The sequence below is a fragment of the Eurytemora carolleeae genome, unplaced genomic scaffold, assembly GCF_000591075.1.
Source record: "Eurytemora carolleeae unplaced genomic scaffold, Eaff_2.0 scaffold68, whole genome shotgun sequence".
In the NCBI taxonomy this organism is placed as follows: domain Eukaryota; kingdom Metazoa; phylum Arthropoda; class Copepoda; order Calanoida; family Temoridae; genus Eurytemora; species Eurytemora carolleeae.
The window spans coordinates 67317-93244 of record NW_019396093.1 but is presented as its reverse complement, the minus strand read 5'-3'; the positions used below and the strand labels follow the sequence as shown (position 1 = coordinate 93244).

The 25928-nt window shown below is 30.6% G+C and overlaps 2 protein-coding genes across 7 annotated transcripts; one reads left to right on the top strand and one right to left on the bottom strand.

Annotated features, from left to right (window-relative positions):
- The first annotated feature begins 205 nt into the window (after nt 1–205).
- On the top strand, nt 206–24220 carry LOC111718481 (bile salt-activated lipase). Of its 6 annotated transcripts, none has more exons than XM_023494092.1 (24): nt 211–243; nt 1165–1212; nt 1885–1938; nt 3613–3678; nt 3845–3949; nt 4363–4410; nt 5433–5483; nt 6511–6629; nt 7200–7272; nt 10113–10220; nt 10494–10536; nt 11150–11245; nt 12175–12265; nt 12757–12860; nt 14076–14180; nt 14948–15062; nt 15580–15654; nt 16071–16143; nt 16362–16410; nt 17364–17458; nt 18343–18454; nt 19066–19143; nt 21967–22083; nt 22520–24220. In XM_023494092.1, the coding sequence occupies exons 3-24, from the start codon at nt 1917–1919 to the stop codon at nt 22602–22604; spliced, it is 1830 nt and encodes a 609-aa protein (XP_023349860.1). In that variant the 5' UTR covers nt 211–243; nt 1165–1212; nt 1885–1916; the 3' UTR covers nt 22605–24220. The 6 variants fall into 6 exon arrangements, with proteins under 6 accessions (XP_023349863.1, XP_023349866.1, XP_023349865.1 ...); XM_023494093.1 differs by lacking the exon at nt 211–243 and adding an exon at nt 1697–1814; XM_023494094.1 differs by lacking the exon at nt 211–243 and adding an exon at nt 1697–1814 and having other exon boundaries at nt 1870–1938.
- On the bottom strand, nt 19388–20451 carry LOC111718482 (uncharacterized). Its single transcript, XM_023494099.1, has 2 exons — nt 19940–20451; nt 19388–19794 (listed from the first exon to the last, which is right to left on the bottom strand). Exons 1-2 carry the CDS (start codon nt 20389–20391, stop codon nt 19443–19445), a joined length of 804 nt encoding a protein of 267 aa, XP_023349867.1. The 5' UTR covers nt 20392–20451; the 3' UTR covers nt 19388–19442.
- Nucleotides 24221–25928: the final 1708 nt, after the last annotated feature.

The following is a 25928-nucleotide window of genomic DNA, read 5'->3' as shown; positions in this document are numbered from 1 at the left end:
AAGTATAGATAAAGAATCTGGGATAAATAAGTTTGAAATGAACAGTAGCGAACAAAGAATTCTGTTGTTTTGTTGTTTTAAAAAAGTATTAATTATCAAAATTTAGTTTTCCTAAAAATTTATGGGTGTTTAACGATTAAAAAAACCTAAAAGAAATTTTAATAACGGTCCATGGATTGAAAATTTTAGTCAAATTCCAGGAATGACCTCAAATGACAATGACCTTAAAAAGGAAAGTTACAGGTGAATTAAGTAACAGATCAAATAATAAATAGATTTTTATGCATACATATAAATATCTTTAATAAAAAAGTGTGTTTTTTCCTATGATGGCTATCTTCGTAAAATAAATAAAAATCATTTAAAATCATTTTCCTGGAAAATGATCCTGCACAAACATTGCAATTTAGATAAGAATAATTGTGAATTATAATTAAATTAGCAAAATTGTCGATCTTTAGGGATTAAAATGAGTCTAGAGAATTCCTTTACCTCAAATATTAATTGTTTATTTTAGTAAAAAGTTTAATTTAATTATAATTTTTTCTCTCTTTTTCCTGCAATTGTATTTTACTTTTATAAACTCTAATAATAATTTTTTTTACATAAACCTAGAAGTAAAACAATTATCATCCATAAAAAAATTATCTTTGTCTGAAAAATTATCTGTTACAACGTACTGAATATGAAAACGACTTAACCGATCGCGCCAAATTTTCGGTAGGCCTTACGGCCCCAAGATTTAAAAATACCTCTATATAAACAGAAAAGTTTAAAACTGTATAAAATTTAATCAGTATTTTTAGAAACAGTCAATCTTGGAAAATCTTAACCTATTTTAGATTTTTGCTAACCAAAATTTTTAAAAAATCGGCCGAAAAAACTGCGAGAATTTTCAGAATAATTGTATTATAATGTACAGTGTACACAGCACAAAGGAATAGAGCTTTTGCCAAAAACTGATATTTTTTAATCCCTATATATTTGCAACTCAATGTCTTAGGCCTTATCAGATCAATAGTTTGCAAAGATATAGTGATCAGAAAATCTGATTGTGGGGCAACAATTCCTTTTTACTGGACAGGACCTTGTGAGCCTACATTTATAATTTTAGAAGTTTTTTAAATATTATTTTGTTTTGTTTATTTAAAATGTTCATTTTAGGGAAAATGTCGCTAAACTTAAAGAACTACGGAACAAAGTTTTAGACAGGTAAGCCACTTAATCATAATAATTTGCAATATGCATTTTACAGTAGAAAAGAAAACTGCTTGTTTAATGGGACTGTCAACCAAATTTCAAGTGGCCCCAACCCTTGTTTAAAGTGTTGCATGTTATATTTACAACGGTACCCATTACAAATTTACACTGAATTATATCCACTGACCAAATCTGAACTTCCTCAAAAGAGTTCTGATTTTGAAAGGCAGATTTATTTCCTTGTGGGATAATTAATTTCTTTTTAAATGAAGTTCACCGTATGACGTATGTTTGCATACATTACACAACAAAAAAAGAAATTACCTTTAGTTTAAAATGTTTCATAGAAAACCCATACTAATAAATACTAAATTTTAATTTAGAATACAAAAATATCATTCATCTTTTTTTAACGGGTAGCATTTTGAATCGGACATGCCATTGCCAAGCTTTCAATAGAGAGTCTCAGGAAATCATGTCTACAATACCTTTTTAGGAAGAAATATTGCCTGCTACTAGATTTCATAACTTTGTACTGCTCAACAAGAAATCTGGACATCATAATCATTCAACAATTAAACAAGATAACACGATTACAAATTGTACTGTAAAATGTAAACAGACAAGTAAACAAAAACTAAAGTGAACAAAACTATTTCTATTAAATAGGTTGTAAATGTTTAGGTGTTGATATCTGATACGTATGGGGTTTGAATATGCAGTGCTCCAAAAAACAAGGTAAAATCGATAGATAAAAATGAATGTTTTTAAACCAATTGTCTAGCCGGAGCGGCTATTATTTTTAAATTTTGAATAACTAAAGGAGTAATGAGAAAAGATTATGTTAATATGGTCCAACTTTCTGTTTATCAAGAAAATTGACGTTGATATTAGAAATACAAAAACGGGCATTTTATTTAAAAAAATGATATTTCCATATGTACTTTAAATAAAAAGCTTTTACATATTTGAAAATTAGAATTGATCATTTTCAAATATAAAAAAAACAAAATGTTTTCAAGCAAAAAAACTATCAATAAAAATATTACTTATTTATTAACTTATTGACTGCAATATGACAAAAAAGACTGCAGTGGCTTTACAAGCCAGGTGTTTGAACCAACATACATGCAATAATGCTTCACGCCAAACTGATTAGGAACGGACTGCATCCACGTCAAGCTTAAGATTAAAAAGCTAAGATTAAAATCGTACATGTTACAATCATAACTCCTCTTATTTAAGACTAACTGAGAAGAACAAATATTTTTAAATTTCTATTATGTAACCGGATAAATTTCTATTATTTAACCGAATAAATTTCTATTATGTAACCGGATAAATTTCTATTATTTAACCGAATAAATTTCTATTATGTAACCGGATAAATTTCTATTATGTAACCAGATAAATTTCAATTATTTAACCGAATAAATTTCTATTATGTAACCGGATAAATTTCTATTATGTAACTGGATAAATTTCTATTATGTAACCAGATAAATTTCTATTATGTAACCGGATAAATTTCTATTATGTAACCGGATAAATTTCTATTATGTAACTGGATAAATTTCTATTCTATTATGTAACGGGATAAATTTTTATTATGTAACTGGATAAACTTCTATTATGTAACCGGATAAATTTCTATTATGTAACCAGATAAATTTCTATTATGTAACCGGATAAATTTCTATTATGTAACTGGATAAATTTCTATTATGTAACTGGATAAATTTCTGTTATGTAACCGGATAAATTTCTATTATGTAACCGGATAAATTTCTATTATGTAACCGGATAAATTTCTATTATGTAACCGGATAAATTTCTATTATGTAACTGGATAAATTTTTATTATGTAACCGGATAAACTTCTATTATGTAACCGGATAAATTTCTATTATGTAACCAGATAAATTTCTATTATGTAACCGGATCGATAAATTTCCTTCTCTCGTAAATTCAAGAAACATGAATCCTAAGACTTATATTATTTTTTATTATTTTTTATGTTTTCATTATATTTAAGTTTTATAAAAAAAATCAAGTTGGTCTATATACTGGACATTACAAGGGACATGCTTTGAAATTCCCAATTAATTGATGTCTTGCTTTCTTGCTTTATTTCATTAAATATTTGTTAATTTTCTATTTAAAACTGCATAATTCTTACAGAAAACAAAAGAGAATTATGTTGTTTTACAGCACATGTTTTTACCACAATTATAAAGTGGTAATTAATGGGTTGTGTAAGTGCATGAACACTTTACAATTTGCTGTGTTCCAGTTCATTGAACTATTTAAATTCATAATTTAGGAGAAACAGCCGTTTTACAAATTCACACCTTTGAGCAATATCACAATATTTTTGTTTCATATGATTATTTAAGATTTTTTTATTTTCAGCTGGTCGGCCAATGGTATCTGTGGAACAGGGTAAACTTCTTGGAAGACGACGTAAAACTAAATCAGGTTATTATTATTGTTATTATTATTATTATTATTATTATTATTATTATTATTATTATTATTTTATTATTATTTTTATGGCTATGTTGGACTGCTTCAATTAAACTGGGGGGTGGGGGTAGGGAGGGGAGGCTCCTTTTTTCGAACCGCTATAATCTCCTACTCCTAGGAACTGGGTATGCTTCCTACACAAGGATCCCCTTTGCCGCCCCTCCTACGGGAGGAAGGAGGTTCATGCATCCTTCAGATCCACCTCCTTGGGAGGGAGTTCTAGGTTTGTGGTTTTTTTTAAAATGATGCAACTAAAATAGATCTTTACAACATGATAGTGTAAACCTTTGATATTTCACATTAGTTTCTTTAGCAGAATTGAAAGTTTGAAATACCAAAGGGTCACATCATCAGATAATGTTATTTAGTTTAATTTTTATCAATAATGGCAACAAACTCTGTTTTTCAAATCCCTTTATCTTTGCGACTAATAATTATAATAATAATAATAATAAGCTTGAATTATCAAAGGTTGCACCATCAGGTTGCAAGGATAAAGGTATGACAAAATGTGAGTGTGTGGCAACGGCTGAATTAATTTATCATGGTTCAATATGTGGATTGTAGAGAAAAAGATTTAAAATAAAAATGAAAAAATATCAAATTAGAATTTCTAGAAATATGATTTTTCTTTAGATGGTGGAAGACCGTGTCCTAAACCCCTACAGTCGAACTATGTAACAGGTATCAAAAATATGTTTTAACAAATATTTAGATCCTTTCTTTAAAAGCAGAAGCGATTTAAATTATTTGTATTTGTTACATCTTTAAATCTTTAAAAAATCTCACAGTTCGTTGCAAAAGAAAAAAATAATTACATAGATCCGGTTGCATCAGTTTTCAAGACTAAATCGACTGTACACTCACTAGCAATGCTTTTACCTTTAATTTTACCTTTACCTTTAACTTTTTTTTACAGATTTAGATTTTAAGAATTTGTTGATAAACATCTTATTGATTTTTGCGTTCGAGCTTCCAGCCTTTGAATACTATGTAATAGGATGTACTCTGTAAATTTTACTCACGGTACATACAATAAGCTTTGCGCAATTTTTTTTGTTGCACTTACAGGTTATTTCAAAAATAAAGGAAAAACGACAATTTTGTTTGAAATATTTCGTAATGACTAACATTTGTCCTAAACTATGAGCAATTTTTTCTGGATAACTCACAAATATTAAATTTGTTTTCGAGCAAATTCTTTCAGTCAGTTCGATAGTACGAACAAAATTTTATCTGTTTCTTAATTAATAATGTATTGTGAGAAAATCTAATTTTCTTCTACTAGTGTATTGTAAGAAATCTGAAGCAAAACAAACATGTATAACTTTTTAATCTTGTTTATGTCAGATTTTGATTCAATAATGTATTTCAAGTATGTAATTTTCCAACGCATCGTAATGACAGTCTGATGCGATCTGTTGCATTTGCAATATCATCACGTAGTGATAGAGCTGTGTGTATAAGAAAGAATTCTCGTCACGATAACTAATTGCATCTCTCTTTCGCTTTCTTGAATAGCAATAAATAGACTTAAGTCAAAAAATAGTATTCAAGAAATTATGTGATAAAAGAATAATACGATTAATGAACTGAATATTTGGTTACCCGGCAATAGTATCACTTTCTACAGAAATTCGTTGAAAAATGGATTTTTGTTAGTGTCCGGATTTTTTTGTCATCTGTTCCAATCTGTATTTTATAAGGTCTACTAGAGGGGCAGGAAGATTGTCTTTATCTTAATGTGTATGTCCCAGGTAAACATCATCATCATCATCATCATCATCATCATCATCATCATCATCATCATCATCATCATCATCATCATCATTTTCATCATCATGATTATCATCACATCATCATCATCATCATCATCATCATCATCATCATCATCATTTTCATCATCATGATTATCATCATCATCATCATTGTCATTTATGTATTTATTATCATAATCATCATCATCATCATCATCATCAATATAATAACCATATTAATAATCATAGGCATCATAATCATAATTATCTTATTGTAATCATTGGCATCATCATCATTATCAGCATCATTGACATTTTTGTAAACATCGTCATCATCATTATCATTATTATTTCTGTAAACATCATCATCATCATTTTCACTGTCATTTTTGTAATCATAGACATCATAATTATCCTCAGGATCGTCATTTGTACCGTCAACTTTATAATCATCGTCATCATTATCATAATAAATTCGAAGGTTTAAATAAATACTTTATTGACTAAATTTTAAAAACTTTAAATTTAAGAAATCGAATATCAAGGTGACGTGGCAGATTCTGGTTCATCTTGCCGCGTCTCAATCCGGCCTCAAACTCCTCAGATCGTCTTCCGCCACATCATCCTAATAAAGTCAGGAATATCATCATCATTATCAACAGAATTATCTTCATCACAATTCTTTTTTAATTTAGGACCATTTACATCAAAATCACCGTTATTTTCAATCTCCATGCTTTATTCGCGATACTCCTCATCTACAGAGGGACCCATTAAAATTTGAACTAGGAAGACGACATTTAAGCAATCTTTTGTGTGGTTGATATTGTTATATAGCAAGTAGCTTGACCAGTAGCTTTATAATCAACTTATTAAGTGAAATGGTCTGTGTAAAAAACAATGTACATCTGTATAATTTCTATTTCATGTTCATTGAACTTTTGGTGTCAAACACTATTCCCTCCATTTAACAGCTTCATGGGTCCAACTGTATTATTTTTCTCATTGAAGTTCTAATATTGTTTAGATACTGGAGATAGACCGGGTGTACTGCCTGTTATGTACTGGTTGTATGGAGGAGGGTTTATCATGGGAGATGCTACAGAAGAAAATTATCTTCCAGGGCCCCTTCTAGATACTAAACAGGTAATCCAGGGCCCCTTCTACATTCTAAACAGCTAATCCAGGGCCCCTTTTAGATACTAAACTGGTAATCTAGGTAACTTTGTTTTACGGTAGTGATAGTTGTAATAAACTAAGTGTTAGGATGTTGATAGTTATAAATGTAAAGCTATTTGTTTAAGCTTGTTACATACTAAACAAAATGTTAAGATTAGAGTTAATAATCTATATGTTAAAGTGGTGATAGTTATACTAAACTTTTTGTTAAAGTGGTGATAGTTAAACTAAACTATATGTTAAGGGGGTTATAATTATACTTAACTATGTGTTGAGATGATCATAGCTATATTTGATTTTATGATAAGGTTGTGATTACTTAGATGTACTATACTTTATGATAAGATAGAGATAGTTATACTAACCTATATGTTAATGTGGCGATAATTATACTAAACTATATGTTAATGTGGCGATAATTATACTAACCTATATGTTAATGTGGCGATAATTATACTAAACTATATGATAAGGTTGTGATACTTATACTAAACTATATGATAGGGTTGTGATGCTTATTCTAAACTATATGTGAAGGTGGTGATAGTTACAGCTAACTACAGAGTTGGACCCCTGGGATTTCTATGCATGGAAGACAATCTTCTGCCAGGTATATATTTTTCAACCTTTGTACTTGTTCAACCTTTGTTGCGATTTTGTCAAGCAATAGACCAATGATGGGCACTGATGAACATGCCATTTGCACAGGCTGATCCAATTAAAGTGCAGAAAGGATAGCACTATGTAAGTAAAGAAAAGTTAAGTGGGAGAATATGAGAGAGAATTTTTTACTGAGCCAGTGAACCCAGAGAACACAAAACAAGAAAGGAAAGGATAGACGGAAGAGAATAGACAGAGGAAAACAAAATCAATTCTTAAAAGGAAAAATTCCTTATTTTCTTTCTTTTTACTTTTTGTGACTGACTAAGAAAATTACAAAAGAGCATAACTCAATTATGTTTGAAAATCCAGCTTTTTACAAGTATTAGCAAATCAACGCTACATTCGATTAACAAAAATCATTATCATTTAACCAACCTAATAGTTAAGCCTAAGGAAAACAGGAACCAAGATCAGTCCACGTAAAATAAGTGGAAATAGATTTATTGATATATTGTTTTATTTGTATGCGTGAGCTTGTGCCCACTGCACCCCTTAACCAAAATAAATTATTAAAGTTAAAAACATTGATGTTAACAATGCTTGGTTCACATTATTTCTTTTCTTTTAAATTTAAACTTAATGATCTGTGCATATGCTCCCACTGAAAATAATAATTTATATTCAGACATTTAGATTCCTTTCGTTTTATATCTTTTTATAGTATGGCAGTAATTTATTTAGTTTTATAAATATAAATGGTTATGCATGATTTTGTCTACATTTTGTACATACAGAGTGTAATTAAAAAGAAATTGTGAAGACAGAACGAGAAGGTCAAAATTATGCGACATTGCTGGTATAACTGTGTGACCTCGTAGCTCTTCAAGTTTTGATTGTGCACATAAGTATGGGAGGGAAAGCAAACAATTGAATAATACATTTAAGATTTCAATCTTAAGTGCAATATATTTTACTTTGACGCAATTCGAGTTTTTTATTATTTTGTCGACTCATTGATTTTAGTTTAGAACGATTTCAAACTCCAGATTCATCATATTAGAATTATGACGCCTTGAGACTTTTCAACTTATTAATTTATGATCTGGCAATATGGGGGAAAACAGATAAAAAACCAATTCAAGAAAATGTTCGTCTCTTCAACAAATTTTCTACATTCTACATATTTGTCTGTCTGTTGGTGTGTCTGTTTATATCAAATAACTGCTAAACGTCTGAACCGATCAGGCCCAGTTTTTTGTGGCAGTACCTTTTTTTTAACTGGTCATTAAAAAGCATTGTCTTAAAAAACTTCGATTTTTAATTAAATTGAAATCCACCATAAAACAAAATTCTGCTAAATCTTTAGTTTTAGTTTTTTACAGTGAAACCCTTAATAACGAATACATCTAAAGAATTCATCAAATGTCGTATTCTTCACTTTCTGATAATGGAATGTTGCAGATATTTAGTTTTTTGATCAAATGATTACATGGAACTCTTTAAAACTATTCGCGCATATTCATGGCTATTTATTTATTTTCGCAAATACTGAAATTTACGTAATATAGTATAAAACTCATTGAAAAATTGTCAAGACTACATTTGATTATGCGTGAGCTTGTGCCCACTGCACCCCTTAACCAAAATAAATTATTAAAGTTAAAAACATTGATGTTAACAATGCTTGGTTTACATTATTTCTTTTCTTTTAAATTTAAACTTAATGATCTGTGCATATGCTCCCACTGAAAATAATAATTTATATTCAGACATTTAGATTCCTTTCGTTTTATATCTTTTTATAGTATGGCAGTAATTTATTTAGTTTTATAAATATAAATGGTTATGCATGATTTTGTCTACATTTTGTACATACAGAGTGTAATTAAAAAGAAATTGTGAAGACAGAACGAGAAGGTCAAAATTATGCGACATTGCTGGTATAACTGTGTGACCTCGTAGCTCTTCAAGTTTTGATTGTGCACATAAGTATGGGAGGGAAAGCAAACAATTGAATAATACATTTAAGATTTCAATCTTAAGTGCAATATATTTTACTTTGACGCAATTCGAGTTTTTTATTATTTTGTCGACTCATTGATTTTAGTTTAGAACGATTTCAAACTCCAGATTCATCATATTAGAATTATGACGCCTTGAGACTTTTCAACTTATTAATTTATGATCTGGCAATATGGGGGAAAACAGATAAAAAACCAATTCAAGAAAATGTTCGTCTCTTCAACAAATTTTCTACATTCTACATATTTGTCTGTCTGTTGGTGTGTCTGTTTATATCAAATAACTGCTAAACGTCTGAACCGATCAGGCCCAGTTTTTTGTGGCAGTACCTTTTTTTTAACTGGTCATTAAAAAGCATTGTCTTAAAAAACTTCGATTTTTAATTAAATTGAAATCCACCATAAAACAAAATTCTGCTAAATCTTTAGTTTTAGTTTTTTACAGTGAAACCCTTAATAACGAATACATCTAAAGAATTCATCAAATGTCGTATTCTTCACTTTCTGATAATGGAATGTTGCAGATATTTAGTTTTTTGATCAAATGATTACATGGAACTCTTTAAAACTATTCGCGCATATTCATGGCTATTTATTTATTTTCGCAAATACTGAAATTTACGTAATATAGTATAAAACTCATTGAAAAATTGTCAAGACTACATTTGATAAATTCTTCCGATGTATTCGTTATTAAGGGTCTCACTGTACTAAATTTTAAGGCTAAAATTACAAGAAAGAGGGGTGCGAAGGGCCTTATTAACCTCGTAAGTCCTAGTAATCTAAAAATTGTAAAGATATAAACCTTTTTACTCTGTATGTTTAGGTAACCTAGCTCTTTGGGATCAGAGAGCAGGATTGCTCTGGGTTAAACAAAACATTCATAAGTTTGGAGGAGATCCTGGAAATGTGACTATTTTTGGGGAAAGTGCAGGTCTAAGATATGAATTTAGTATTTATGATTAAATGAAAAAAAGAGAAACATCTGGGTTGCAGCAAAAAAGTTGTAGTTTAAAAAAATCTAGCTGTAATATGGATCTTTCCACTCATTATAAAATTTGAATAAAAAAATTTTCCTCTGTATTATACCTCTACCCCTTCGGCAAAGTTTTTTTCGGACCTCCTGTATATTCATATTGGACTATTTTGAACTACATATATTTATCTTTTAATAAACTATATATATTTATAATATATTTATATTTAGGAAGTTTTTGTTTGATGTGCCTCTATACCTCTCCTCTCTGCAGGAAAATAGTTTAACTAAAACTCATTTTATAAATTCATTTTAAAACTTCAAAGGGGAAAAAATTGAAAAATTCAACATTGTTAAAATTTGATTATTCATATCGTTATATGAGAATAAAACTAATATATACAGGGTTACCCACAAAGAATGATACTGGAAAGACGACATAAAAGTCATAAAATATGACGGTCCTAAGGTTCAATTAAGTTTTCTGCATTGAATATAGTCTTTTAATGGCTTATTGAATGATTAGAAAAGAAAGAAACAAGTTTGCTGTTGCAGAGAATCATTAATATAAAACACCGTAAAAATTCCAGGCATTTGTCTCCGAAGTCTCATCCTTTGTGGGCAACCCTGTAGCTCAATTTTTCTTTGCTAAAAACTTATAAATAAAAAAATGTTATGAACATACGGTTTATTCCATAATAATATTGAAATTATTTTTGCTTACTGTTAATGCTTAACATATTTTTTTTCTGTTTTCCAGATTTGGATTTCTCGAGAAATTGTGAACATCCGTTTACATAATTGAAATTAAATTTAGAAAATGTTCGCAATTTGCCATAAAAAAAAACTTTATGATTTAATAAGTTTCGATAAAACTATATTATCAGGGGTTTATTCCACAGAGCCATAGCTCAGTCAGGTCCTCTCATATCAAACTGCTCGGCTCTACAAGTCCTTGGGAAGACTCCCCAACTTTATGCCAGGTCAGAATCTTCCTAAAGTCGTCTTCGTTCATTTTAAAGGGACTGTAGACGTATCTTCAAGGAATCCGACATTTATAAAGTGGCATTAAACCGTTGGGTGGTCAAGGATTAAGATATGTTTCTATGCTAAAAATTGATTACTTTTATTTTTGGTTTCTCTGTAAAAGGGACTTCCGGATATGTGCTTCAGAGACAATGACGAAAATTGTGAACATTTTTAATTTTAAAACTAAAAAAAATACAAAACTAACCTCATTGCTACTAATATAAAGGTTCAAGGGGTAACGTACTAAATTTGACTCTTTAAATCTTCAAGTAAAATATAGAGGTTTCGAATAAAGATGGACAAAGTTTAATATTCAACTTCTGTTTAGAATTATAAACAGAGGAGCCAATACAATTATAAACAGAGGAACCAATAGAATTATAAACAGAGGAACCAATAGAATTATAAACAGAGGAACCAATAGAATTATAAACAGAGGAACCAATAGAATTATAAACAGAGGAACCAATAAAATTGTTGAATAGAAGACCGAATTAAACATTGTACTTAATAAGTTTATTTTCAAGCTACGGTAAAACTATTTGCTAAAGCAAAATAAAATAAATAACATCATCAAATACACCTAGGAGTCCTCAAAAACATGTCGCCTTCTTTTTCAACAGTTTTAAGAGTTCTAGAGGGGTCAAAAAGGATGAGAATTAATTAATATAGCGATCTGAAGGTTGAATTTAGATTTTTGTCTTGAATATCGAAAGAAAGAACCAAGCAAAGCACTAAAAAAAGCACAAAAGAAACAAGTTTCCATTGCTAGTGGACCAATATGGTAGTAAAGTAGACCAATTAAATCGTCTCTATAGTCGTCTCGTCGTCTCTATAGTCGCCTCTTTTGTGGGTAACCCTGTAGTTTAATAAGATTGTTCAGGAGCTATGCTGAAAGGTTGGGATGTGCCCGATCAGATTCATCCGAGAAAATACTAGAATATCTTAAATCAGTTTCAGCCGTCCGTTTACAGGTTAGATAAAAATAGAACAAAAAATAGAAAATAAATATTTATTTATTAGGTTGTATTTAATGTAAATTTTAAAATTATTTTTTTTATCTGTCGGCAATCTCTAATTTTACTTTAAAATTATTTTCTTTCTTTTTAGGCAATTTTAACTTTTAAAATGTTTTTTATGTGTTTTTAGGTAATCTTTCATTTTGCTTAGAATTCAAGCTTGCTAAAGGCAATCATTAATTTTGTCTTGCAAATCCTTTTGATTAGACTAGCTATCTTTCTTTAGACGTAAATTTATATACATTTTTGGTCAAAAATATTCTTTGATGGTATAGGCAATCTAATTGATTCTTGTTTTTAATATACTTTTGTTTTTTTTTAAATATTTGTTTAACAAAAACTTTAGTTTGAAACAAAAAAATAATTTTTGGAAAATTTGCTTCAAAATATTTGCTGAAATTTTTTTTTTAATGTCGGCAAAATTTTACAAAATATTTGTTGTCCAGGCAATCTTTAATTTTGCTGGTGACTGGGCCCCAATGTGTCCATCTCCTTGGAAGCCAGTAGTTGATGTCTGGGCAGATACTCCTATACTACCCAAAGATCCCAGGTTCGCGTTGTTGATGACATTGTTTATGTTGATAACAATCTTATTTTTATTATTGAAAGTTTTATTAACGATGTTGTTTTCGTTGCTGTTGCTGTTATTGTTATTTTTGATCTGCTTTTTTACTGTTATTAAATTTTTGCTGTTGTACTTGTTAGTACGTTTGCATAACTACTCATTGCAGTTAATGATGTTGTTGAAGTTGTTGTTGGTGTTACACAACTATGCATCTTTAATGTTGTTGATGATGATGACGATATTGTTTTAAAGGATAGTCCTGATGATGATATTGTTGTTGTTTATTAAGTTGTAGCATTTATTACAGATTGACAATTAAACTCAGAAAGCTATTTTTAACCGATAATTGTGTTGTCTCCATCCCATGAACTTATGTATCTCGATTCTATTGATTTCTCTATTTCACAATCTGATATCTGCTGAAATATTTGAAGATTCGCTAATATTCCAATATCATGCTGATGAAACAGAATATATGCAATTCAATACACATGATTTAAATCAGAGTTTAAGACTTTGACAAGACATACTATAAAATTGAATGAAAATACAAAAACTCCAAGTCATAAATTTAAAAAAACAGAGGTTAAAGCACAAAAGTTTGATTAATATATTTCTTCATTTTACAACGATGAAGCCCATAAAACTATGGAAGAGAAAGCCAACTTTCTTACTCAAATTAGTATTTTAAATATGCATGAACATGAAACACATACGGTGTACGGTGTACACTGTACACACACCAATATGGGTCAATTAATTAATTTTAATTATTGGTAAAACCAAACAGATTATCAAGTACAATAGGTGGCAACAGAGAAATTTACCAATTATACACGACGTCACAAGTGTCAAATATAACAAGGAAAACGAAATTTTCTCATATTTATTGACAGGTTTTCCAAGATTAAATAAAAAAGTGTACAGACAAAAAATAAAGAACTCATAAAATGGGACTTGTTTCACTGTAAGATAAGAACTTTATTCTAAAATTATCACAATTATTAATAATTTTGTCGGACACAAAAACTGAATTGACACTTGTACAGCTATACTGAGAGTGTACAAATTCTAGGCTGCCATCTATTGTACTAGACTCTATTTGGGTAAAACTACTTTACTAAATAAATGATATGTTGCACATAAAATTGCTAAAATGTCGGCTCTCTAGTCCACTGTTTTATGGTTCTCACTGTCTAGGCAAGCCCTACTGGATGGAGATGTACAATGTGTTCCTTTAATCACTGGAACATGTAGAGATGAAGGTCTTCTCAACATGTCTCATATTCTTAAAGAACCCGTCAGGTAGACTTTACAACATTCCGGTAGACTTTAGAACATTCAGGTAGACTTTACAACATTCTGGTAGACTTTAGAACATTAGACTTTATAATATTCAGGTATCGGCAAAAAAGTGTAAAGCTTAACATCCCATCTAACTTTCCTGTTCAATACTATCTTCTTTCTTCTTATTTTTCTTGTTTCTACACTTTGAGGCCTCTCAAAATAGTTCTTTTGTTATCTTGTTGTGGAGCAGGTAGAAGAGAGATAAAGAGGTTTGTAGGAGGAAGGGTATAGGGGATTGCTCCCTGTGTTCCTTCTGTTATACTTTTTCCTGAGTTAAAGGCATTAAGGAAACCCATAACTGCACCCCATGCAAAATGGGGAGTTGGGTGTAAGCCCTAAAGCCCCATTGAGAGGAATCTTCCGCAGCAGTCCACTTCCCCTGTAGGATACAAGATGTGTAACTAAACGCAGCATTCCACCAAACTGTAAAGCCGGGACTGCTAAAAGAGAAGGTCTTTCTCTTCAGAGGGCGGTTGGCAACTGTAATGCAAAATGAATGCCGCGGTCTTCAAGTCTTCAATCGATTAATATTATTCCGGGTTATTTAGATTAGAACTGTTACTTTTCACTATTGATTAACTCTGACCGACAATTTCCAGAGGGCTTTCTTTTAAAAAATTTACCTTTCTTGTGATGCTTTCTCTAAAATGCTTTCTTTGTTGGTTTAAAATTTTATTAATTACTGGGGAAAAATGGTTTTTAAAATTTGTTTTCTTCTAATTTAGGTGGAATTTATTTTCTGATCCCTCCTGGTGGAAATATTTATCCATGGTGCTGTTTCACTCCCACACAGAGGACCTGGATACCCAGGACAGAGATATCATGCTTAAGATTGCGAAGGTACAAAGAAATTTATCTTTATTTTCAAATTTCCATGTTTTCAATAAAACTCTTGTTTTCGCCTTTTTCAGATTTTTGTTCAAATCCCCAATTATGTGTATGTATTTTTTTACGTTTTTATGCTTTTTTTCTTCGTTACGTTATTTCCCAAACTTGAGGTTATTTTGTCGAAATAATTTTCTGGCTTGTTTTGGTCAAAATCCATGTTATTTATGGTTACTAGCTTAGCTATCTCTGAATGAGTTAAACTATCTCTGAATGAGTTAAACTATCTCTGAATGAGTTAAAATATCTCTGAATGAGTTAAACTATCTATAAATGAGTTTGTTTATCTATGAATGAGTTTAACTATCTCTGAATGAGTTTAACTATCTCTTAATAAGTTTTACTATTTCTTTATAAGTTTCACTATCTCTGAATAAATTTAACTATAAAAATAAGTTTAACTATCTCTGAATGCGTTTAACTATCTCTGAATGATTTTACTATCTCTGAATGAGTTTAAACATGAATCTAGGAGTATGATTTACTGGTTCCTGGAGAATCTACAATTTTAACTCCAACTACATCTCGGAATTCAAAACACTCCAAGGAAAACCAAATTTCATAATCATAAATTACCTTTGTTTAGATTAGGCTAAAAAATAGCTTTTAAATTAATTGTGATTTAGTCAACTTTATCTACTTGGAAAGTAAAAAAAATTATGAAATAAATTCCAACGATCTAATGGTTTAATTCGGTTTTGTAAAATCAATTTCAAGTTTTTAAACTTCGAAATTACCGGAAGCTAATTTCTTCTGCAGTATGAGTTGTATACAATTTTTTCGTCTTTTGACTCTTTACACTGCAGAGCGGGATGTTATTTTATTTAAAATTGCTCTACGGAACCCATATGCTTGCTTAATATAATCTTTTCAGTAGTTTCTAATTTCACTGCACTGTAGCTTTAGCTTGTTTCCTCATCTAAGTTTGTGAATATTAATTATATGATTTGGTTTGGATGGTAGGATGAGAAGATTGATAGATCTGAGAAATTAATCCAACTTTTCACGGATTCTTACTTCAAGGCAGGAACACTAGGTAAACAAGAAAGACGACAACTAATTTCATTAGAATTTGTAAAATCATTGTCATAATTATCATTTTATTTCTTGACAACCATGAATTATCTACTCTATTTTACTTTAGGGTTTTCTTTAAAAAAAGTCACATGAGCACAAACGGCTCTGTTGAAATGTCGTCGTATTTTTTCTTATTTTTACTTATTTTTCTGTGATTGACTGATTTTTTGTATTTAGATCTCTGTCAGATAATTGCGCAACAAAATGTTCCCGTTTATCAGTATAGGTAAATATATATATATTCAAATTAAAATAAATGGAAATTTAAATTTTTCTATATCTTTTTACAAATAACTTAAATTGCAGTCTTAACGTTTATGTTCATATAGTACGTTATGTGTTCTTTGCACCTCTTAAAAAGACATTTCAAAGACAGGACATTTCATAGACAGGACATTTCATGGACAGGGAAATATTTTATAGATTAGGCAAATTATTTTTCAAAGGCATCTTATTTAATAAATCATACACTATTGTTTCTACGAAAATATAAAATTTGGTTAATTAATTTACACTAATCAAGTTTTAAGTTAACGGTGACACATTTTTATTGACCATAAATTTTGGATTTTCACGCATCTAGAACTTTTTCTGTCTGTAAAAAAAATCTTCTTTTTCTATGAATGTCCAGTCTAAAATGTCCTATTATCTTAATTTTGTCTATGAAATGTCTTATTCCTGTAATGTCAAATCTATGAAATCTCTTTTAATGAAATGTCCCACACCTTTAATTTACTTTTCATGTAAAGAAGGTGTAAATAGTTAAGAATATCATGATAGATTCAATTTAGAAATATATAAAAGCTTTGTATCGGAAAAAAAGAAAGTTTAAATTGCATATTTTGGTTTAGGTTTTTGTGCCGGAAAAAGAAAGTTAAAATGGCGCCAATTTGGTTTAGGTTTGTTTGCCGGAAAATAAAATTTAAATGACGTCTATTTTGTTTAGGTTTGTGGACCGGTAAAAGAAATTTAAATGTCCTCTATTTTGTTTACGTTGGTGTACCGGAAAAAGAAAGATAAACTGACGCGAATTTTGTTTAGGATTGTGCACCGGAAAAAGAAAGTTTAAATGGCGTCTATGTTGTTTAGGCTCGTGTACCGGAAGTAGAAAGTTAAAATGGGGCCTTTCTTTAAGTTTGTGTGACGGAAATAGAAAGTTAAACTTGCGACATTGTTTAGGTTTGTGTACAAAGGAAAATGGAAGTTCGGTGATCTGCTGACTCTATCAGCTGGAGGTCTAGCTTTCAAGTTTATACTGGATACAGTCTCGAAAGGTTACTTTACATTACTTTGCTTTACTTAAAGCACCGTACCGACTTTCGGGTAGCTGGAGCAAGTATTGTACACTGTAGTGTATACATGTACAGACAACAACGCGTGGCAGCATACTAAATTAATCATTTCCTTTGGCAAGACTTTTGTACTAGAGTGGTCGTCGTTTATATCACTACAATGAAGACGACTTAAATTTGTTATTTCTACCAAGTGTTCAAACAGCAAGAATACATATATAAAATGGAAAAAGATAGAAATTAACAGCTTCTCTGTGTTTACTTGTACACTTGTAATTTGAAAAAAAGCTTGTTAGAAATTAAAAGTGAAATAGAAAAGTCGTCTTTATTATAGTTATATAGACGCTGACTACTGTATTATGAATATAAAACTGCGATGTATGTAGAGTGCTTCCTTAATATGAGTTTACAATTTTCGTCCCTTCTGGGCGTTCTCATTGTGTGTCCTTTTTGTTATAATAAGTGCATAAGTGCGTTCTATTTGGCAGTGTTGGTAAATATTTCAGGCCAATATAAGATAATTTATTTTATACTGACATTGAGATTTAGGTGATTACATTGGTTAAAAACACCTGTTTAGTCAAAATAATATGCCAAATAAGAGTAATGACAATGATTTAGAGAAAAGACTTGAGGCTAAAATTAATAAAAAAGTTATTAAATGTACTAAGACAACTAAAGCTATCAATATTTATTCTGAAAACAATGTAGGAAACAATCTTTAATTCATGGAATGCAGCCTTTATGCTTTAAGAATTAATACAAATTTAATGTAAAATTTAAAATTTTAATTTTTCAATTCTATGATTTGCTGTAAAAACTCGTTTAAAATCATGCTGAGAGATTCTAAAGAGAGCAATTTTTAGGAAAAGTAACCCTGCATGGACCACTCTGGGAGGGGGTGTGTCACGCAGACGAACTTCATTACCTGTTTAGTCCTAAACTCTGGGGGATGAAGAATACATTAGCAGATCATAGGTAGGTTTAGACTAGAGAGACGGAAACTTTTAAAAAGGAAAACAGCAAAACCGCGAATTAATCCACCATTTTTACCAGAGTTTTAAAGGTAGAGAAAACGTTCAGAAAGGAACTCATTACTCGCTTCTCGTGCTTCTTATTCCAACTTTTAAATCGGACAAACTTTATATATACAGATACTAGCTTGGGAACCCAGCGCTGCCCAGGTTGCTAAAAATTACTCCAGCCGTTTACCCGCACTTAAATAATTTTACTAGGAAACTAAATGTTCGCTATTAAAGTTTTAAAACCTAGCTAAAACAATCGCGAGTTCCCCATTCAAAATTTGAGGCAAAATCGGTCCAGAGGTTCCTGAGTTGAGATCGGACAAACAAACAACAGAGATTACAACTTTATACATATAGAAGATACACATCACTAATATTTACGTATGTCGTAATAAAGAACAAAATCGATATCATTACGAAAACACTTAAAATTTGTTTCAACGTTAAAAATATTTTACAATTGTTTTTATCCCTAACAAAGTGTCGAATTTAGAATAAAATGTTCGCAATTTCTAAATTCTAAAAACAGTTCCAAAAATTCTTCCATTTTAATTTATCATTTAGGGATAAAGAAATGAGTCGCCAGCTGTCCACCCATTGGGTAAACTTTGCTTCAACTGGAGACCCCAGTACACAAGTCAGGTATAGATCGTGTCCCACGAAAATATGATAGATGAAAGACAATCTAAAGATAAACCAAAATTTAGCCAGTCTTTTTTATGCCTTAAAAATGTAGCCAGCCTTTTTTATACTTAAAATATTACTTTCGTACATGTTAAACTCAAAGCAGTCTAAATCATAAACAGTGTTGACGAAATTAGTAAAAAAGATTAACTCTACGAAACCCATTCTATTTTTTAGATGTTAATTATGGAAACAAAGAAACTAGATGGTCAAAACAATTTATTAAAATATGATAAAACTCTTGATTTGATAATTATTTACAAAGCCTTTTGAGACTTGGCAGTAACTACTAGGATTCCGTCAGTGGAAAGATTGGATACAACGTCGTCTTTACCCATTCCCTCCGGGAGAGTGTACATTCGTCGGAATTCCCGTACAGTGATGTGCTTCTTATTCTCAGAGATATCCTCGTGTTTCCCGAGTATGTAGAGGATTCCCTTGTCCACGGTCACGTTGATCTCGTCAGGTTTGAAGTTGTGAGTGTCGAGACTGACCTCGAGACTTGTATCGTCTTCCTTGAACCTGATGAGCTCGTTGTCGACCTCCTGGAACAGGTTGAGGTTCATCACCTTCGTCTTCAACTCAGGGAAAGAGGGCAGCATCCAATATCTGAAGAAATATTAAAGTTTAAAAATCAAATATGCCAAGTTTGCGCAACTAAAAACCAATCTTTCATGTCTGCCGTCTAAAAATTAATAATTTTCAATTGTGGTTCCTTATACAATATACATTCAAGTTAAAAGTAAAAAATTACCTAGGAAATGGTGTATTCGTCTTTTGATCATATTCTTTTATCTCCACTTCTCCCTGTTCAGCAGGAGGAGTATAGGATAAACTTCTCAATTGATGATCAAATTTATGCCATAGATCAGCAGACACTCCTAGAATATGCTCCTTTATTTTATCATAGTGCTCCCAGCTCAGTTCAAAGTGCGGATCGCTGAAAAAATAATCTCGGAGATTTGTCGGGATTTTGGTGAGCTCTGTTACCGCATTGTGCGTGAGATCCTTAGCAGATTCAATAGTACTCCTTGGAATTTTGCTGATATCTGTCGCAGACTCTTTGGCATCATCTAGCACACTTTTAGTATTCTCTTTGGCAGTTGACAGTGATTCGTTTGTGCCATCAGCAACAAATGATGAAGAATCATGAACAGATTGACCTGTACTCTTAGCATCATTCTTCAGAGCAGTTGTAGTCGCCATTTTATATTCAGGACTAGCTATCTGACTTGTAGGAAATATATTGATTTACTGATCTTTAATAGTCACGGGTTGGTGTTTATATAATGCCATGACCCCCCCTCCCCCCACTCCCCACCCCAAGTGCAGTACACTGCAGCCGGAAGGATCTGGATTAGGATTTGCCAATGAAACTAAAGTAAAACAAAAACATCAAAAAGAAAACCTACAAATTTCTTGAAAAATATGGTAGCAAGAAAAATATATAAATAAAGTTAAAATTTAGCATAAAATGACTAAGGGTGCATGAAGTGATATTTCCTTACTTTTTATTTTCTTGAGAGAGGGTGGGTTTATAATATCACGTAGAGGCTGTATGCTTCATAGGGAATACTAGAAAATGCAACTGCAGGGAATGGGGGGGGGAGGTGGGGGTGGAGGTTCAGTGGGTGTGTAGGGGAGAATTGAGAGAGTTAGAAAGGAAAATGGTCATGTGTATATATCTTGATACAATATGGTTTATGCGCAGTAATGATAATGGTTTGTAATTTCTAAGAATTAGATTTGTTAACTTCTGAAGATTTCATTATCAATTCATGATAAACAAAATAAATCATTATTTAATTTTGGAAATATAATCATTGTATTAAGAAGATACATAATTCCTTTAAACAAAAAAGCCTGATTCGGATGTTAATCAATTACTCTGTATAAAACTAGTTAGATTTATTTTGTTTTTAAAACATTTTTTGTAAATGCGCTATTCTCGGCTTGAAAAAATTCCTGTATCTTTATAATTCTAGATGCGTTTTTACATTAGTGAATTATACAAGATGTATTTCTAGATGGGAGAGAGCGGAAGTGAAAGGGTCTAACTATATATTTCTAGATGGAAGAGAGCTAGGAGAAGAAGAGAAGGGTTAAATCATATATTTCTAAGTGTGAAAGAACGGAAGTAGAAGGGTATAACTAAATATTTCTAGACGGGAGAGAACGGAAGTAGAAGGGTCTAACTTTATATTTCTAGATGGGTGAGAACGGAAGTAGAAGTTTCTAACTATATATTTCTAGACGGGAGAGAACGGAAGTAGAAGGGTCTAACTTTATATTTCTAGATGGGTGAGAACGGAAGTAGAAGTTTCTAACTATATATTTCTAGATGGGAAAGAACGGAAGTAGATGGGTCTAACTCAATATTTCTAGATGGGAAAGAACAGAAGTAGAAGGGTCTAACTATATATTTCTAGACCGCAGAGAACGGAAGTAGAAGGGTCCAACTATATAGTTCTAGACGGCAGAGACCGGAAGTAGAAGGGTCTAACTTTATATTTCTAGATGGGAGAGAAAGGAAGTAGAAGGTTCTAACTATATATTTCTAGATGGGAAAGAACGGAAGTAGAAGGGTCTAACTTTATATTTCTAGATGGGAGAGAACGGAAGTAGAAGGGTCTAATTATATATTTCTAGATGGGAAAGAACGGAAGTAGAAGGGTCTAACTTTATATTTCTAGATGGGAGAGAACGGAAGTAGAAGGGTATAACTATATATTTCTAGATGTGAGAGAACGGAAGTAAAATAGTCTAATCATATATTTCTAGATGGGAGAGAACGGAAGTAGATGGGTCTAACTATCTTGAGATTGATATTGATGAGATTATGAAGGAATATGATCAAGATGAATTGAAGAAATGCAATCTTTGGAAGGAAATATTCAGGTATTTTAAACATTTCGGGATAATTTATGAAAATAATATATCTACTAAGAATCACATTGATCACCTGATCTCGATATCCACAGTGGGATTTTTTATTAATCAAAGCTCCCTTCAAACCCTGACCAGGAACGATCATGCCATGCGGAATATTGAATTAAGATTAGATTAATATGCAGATTAACAAAAATCTTGATATCCACAATACAAGAGTTCCCAGCTCCGGTTCTGGAAGGAATATTAAACTAGGTAGATGATGTAAAAAAGGTTAATTGAGTTCTCTCAATTTTACTGGGGATAAAGCATAGATGCTCAAATTTAAAAGTGCCCACATTAAATATCAAGCTCAGGTATAAGTGAAGATTAACGTTACTTTACACAAAAGTTCTGAGTTCTGACCTCTGTTGTCTCGTTGCTAATTTTGAAAAATGTATTCTAGGGAGAGAGGGATGAGAACTGTTCCTGGAACTTTGCTGCAGCTGAAACCAGAACCAATTGTTAAGCGTATTGTAAAATCTACCTAAATAGTTGGATTTTAGGATTTATTCTTCACAATTCCGCAAAACATAATTAGCAGAAGTCAGCTGATATATCTTACCAGCATGGGTTTAAAAGTCAACTGTTATCCCTTTCTAGAGCCAGCTGTTGTATAGTTGTAGAATCAGCTGTTATCTAGTTCTAGCTAATCAGCTTTTATATATAGTTATTGAGTCAGCTCTATTTTAGTTCTAGAATTAGCAGCATTAATTGTTTAAATCGTTCACAACTTTAATCATTCTAGAATAAGCTGTTATTCAGTTCAATAATCAGCTGTAATCCAGATCAAGAATCAGCAGTAACATAGTTTTAGAATCAGCTGTTATATAATTCTAGAATCATGCTGTTATCCAGTTTAGAACCAGTTGGTATCTATGTAGTTCTAGAAAACGATGTTATCTAGTTTTAGAATCAGCTGTTATCCTCTGTTTCCAGTTCTAGAATCAGAAATTATTCCGTCTTAGATTCAGCTGTTATCCACTTCTAGAATCAGTTGTTTTCCAGTTCTAGAATTAGCTGCATTAAATGTTTAACTTGTTCACCATGTTAATCAAATTATTCTCCATGTCGCACCATATGCATTTTTGAAATCCTTTTATTAGATATTTTTAGACTTTTCTATCTACTGATCTGGGATTTTTTGTAAATTACCGTCATAAGATACATTAAAATACGCGCAGATTTATTAATCATTTATTAGAACTCAGAACATGTTAAACTTGAAGCAAAGCTTAATTATTGTTTCATAATGTTTCTTGATATATTGTAAAGATCTCAATTTTATCACAAACTTTTATTTAGAACTTTAGAAAATCTTTTTAATAGACATTAATTGGTTCAGAATTCCCGTCAGTGAACGTTCCCTATAAAATTTTAAAATTGTTTATTTTGTAAAACTTGCTGATTGATAAAATTTATAAACTTTAAAATAAAAAACATAGCTTAAACTTCTGATGGTCAAAATAAAACAGAAAATTGCTTTAAAATTATATGTTATAAAATCATGACATATTTCCTTTATTCTGCAGTGCAGAAGAACTTTAAACGAATATAATGATATTATAACATTTTATCTATAAGTTATATGAAATTATGTCATTTCTAATTTTAATATTTTCTTATTTTGAGCAAAAATCCTTCATACTAGCAATATTTATATCAAAGCAATATTTTTTTATGATAAGTTTTTTAAATACAATTTTGCACTTTTTGATTTAGCTTTTTTAATTAAAAATAGCTTATTTTTTATTTGGATTGAGATATAAACAAATTTTTTTTTTCCACTTATTCCTTCAATTTCACATTCTTAGAATATCATCTAGTTAGTAAATGGCGTAATAGTGTCTGATATTATCATGCAAAAGTAATTACGCATCAAATGCGTTATGACGCACAATCTTATAAATTTGACTGTTACGCAGTTTATGGATTTATCATATGGAAACCTAATTTTAATGTAAAGGGATTGTCGTTGTAATTTAGAGTGACCCTGCTTTAAAAAAAGGCCATATCCGATTCACAACAGTACCCTTTTGAACGATGTGGAAGATATCCTCGTTTCACTAAATTGAAAATTTTCACAATTGGAAAAAAAAAAAAAAAAGAGAAATTAGGGATATCTCATTCATGCTTCATCAGACAATGCTTTTAAGTGTACTGTAGTTAATCAGACATGCCATCTCTACAGATGAAAGGTCACTAGAAATTTAGTCTACAGTCTCTTAAAATGTTCTTTAAAATATGCTCGTTACGTTACAGTTTGGAAATTATTTTTTTCTGAACATCATGCATAGTAGAAAATAACAGACATTTTGTAGATAAATTAATTTATCAAAGTTTGCAAATGCATTTTCTCAAAGAGATTATTTACAAAAACTATCCAATATATTTGAAATCAGTTTAATTTATTTTTAAAGGTTGAAATAGATCTATTGATAAAATTTCTAACATTGGAACTCAAGATCAATTAAAAATTGTTTTTTGACAAGAATGATTTCAATTCCTTTCTAAAATGTTTATTGGGATCATTCCCATTTCTAAAAAACAACCCAAAAAATTCCTGAACTTTTCTCCTTCATATATTACATATTTGGTATAATCCACCATGGTGCTTTTGCTCTAAATCAAAATGGTTTTGCTGGCCTAAATATTTATACAATAAAGTTGCCTTGAATGTATCGTTAAAACATAATCATCACACTTGATTCAAATTGTTTGAAACAATGAGTCTTAATTTTAGACTCTAAGTTATAATTGGCACCATTTTTTTGGATTCAACATTGGTATAGATTATAGCCCATTTCCTTCAAATATTATTTCAATTGTGTTTAATAGTTAAAAAGGTAAATCAGAAAAAAATTTTATTGTCAAGCTTCTTGCTACTTTCTGTTATTAAATTATATGGTTCAGGGTTAGTTAAAAAGCATGGGATGGCAGCATATATGTAAGTTTTTTGACTGGCCCTGTATTTTATTAATGTTTTTCAATTAATCTTTTAATAATTCATGTATTTCAAATTTTAAATTCAACATTTCAAATTTCAAATTAATTATTTCAAAATTTAAATTAAATATTTTAAGATTTAAATCATTCTATTTATGTAATATTTTGTTAATTCTTATAATCAATAAATCAGAAAATTAGTTTTGTTTAACTTTCTTCGTAAAACGTATAGACTATAAATTCCTGTCCATTTGAAGTTCCGGATACCAATCTTTTATGAAGTTTAATATACATTTTAAAAAATACATACAGATAATATCAAGGAAAACGTGACAGTACGCCAAATAAATCATTAGCATTCCCTTCTAGTTGGAGAGATAAATGTGCCACAGTTATCAAAAAGGTTGCAAGGAATCACACAAAAATCAAGTGATTTATATTCCTAAAATGTACATGTCTAGGGCTACAAATTTATAAGTTAGTTAGTGAGGTAAAATCAAAAAACAAGGCGTTCAAACTATAAACCATGTCTTGCAATTTTACAGCCCAGCCAAAATAAGCTCAAGCATTAGAGTGAAGTTTAAGACGAGTTTCAATAGTCGTGTCATAACACCGGCTTTTGAACCACTTACCAACTGGGTGAAATCTGTATGTATATATATAAATGAATATTCGTGTGTTTTTTTATCATTATTACACAATTTTCTCAGATCTTTACCTTTATTGTTTCAATAAAAAGTTTGAAAGAGAGAAAAATCTGGCGGGAAAATTGACTTGAACTCGACGTTTTATGTCCCAGTAACAATTTTAATGAACTTAAGATTTTATTATTTGTCTTTGCTTAATTAATTAAAGGGACTTTCAATGTA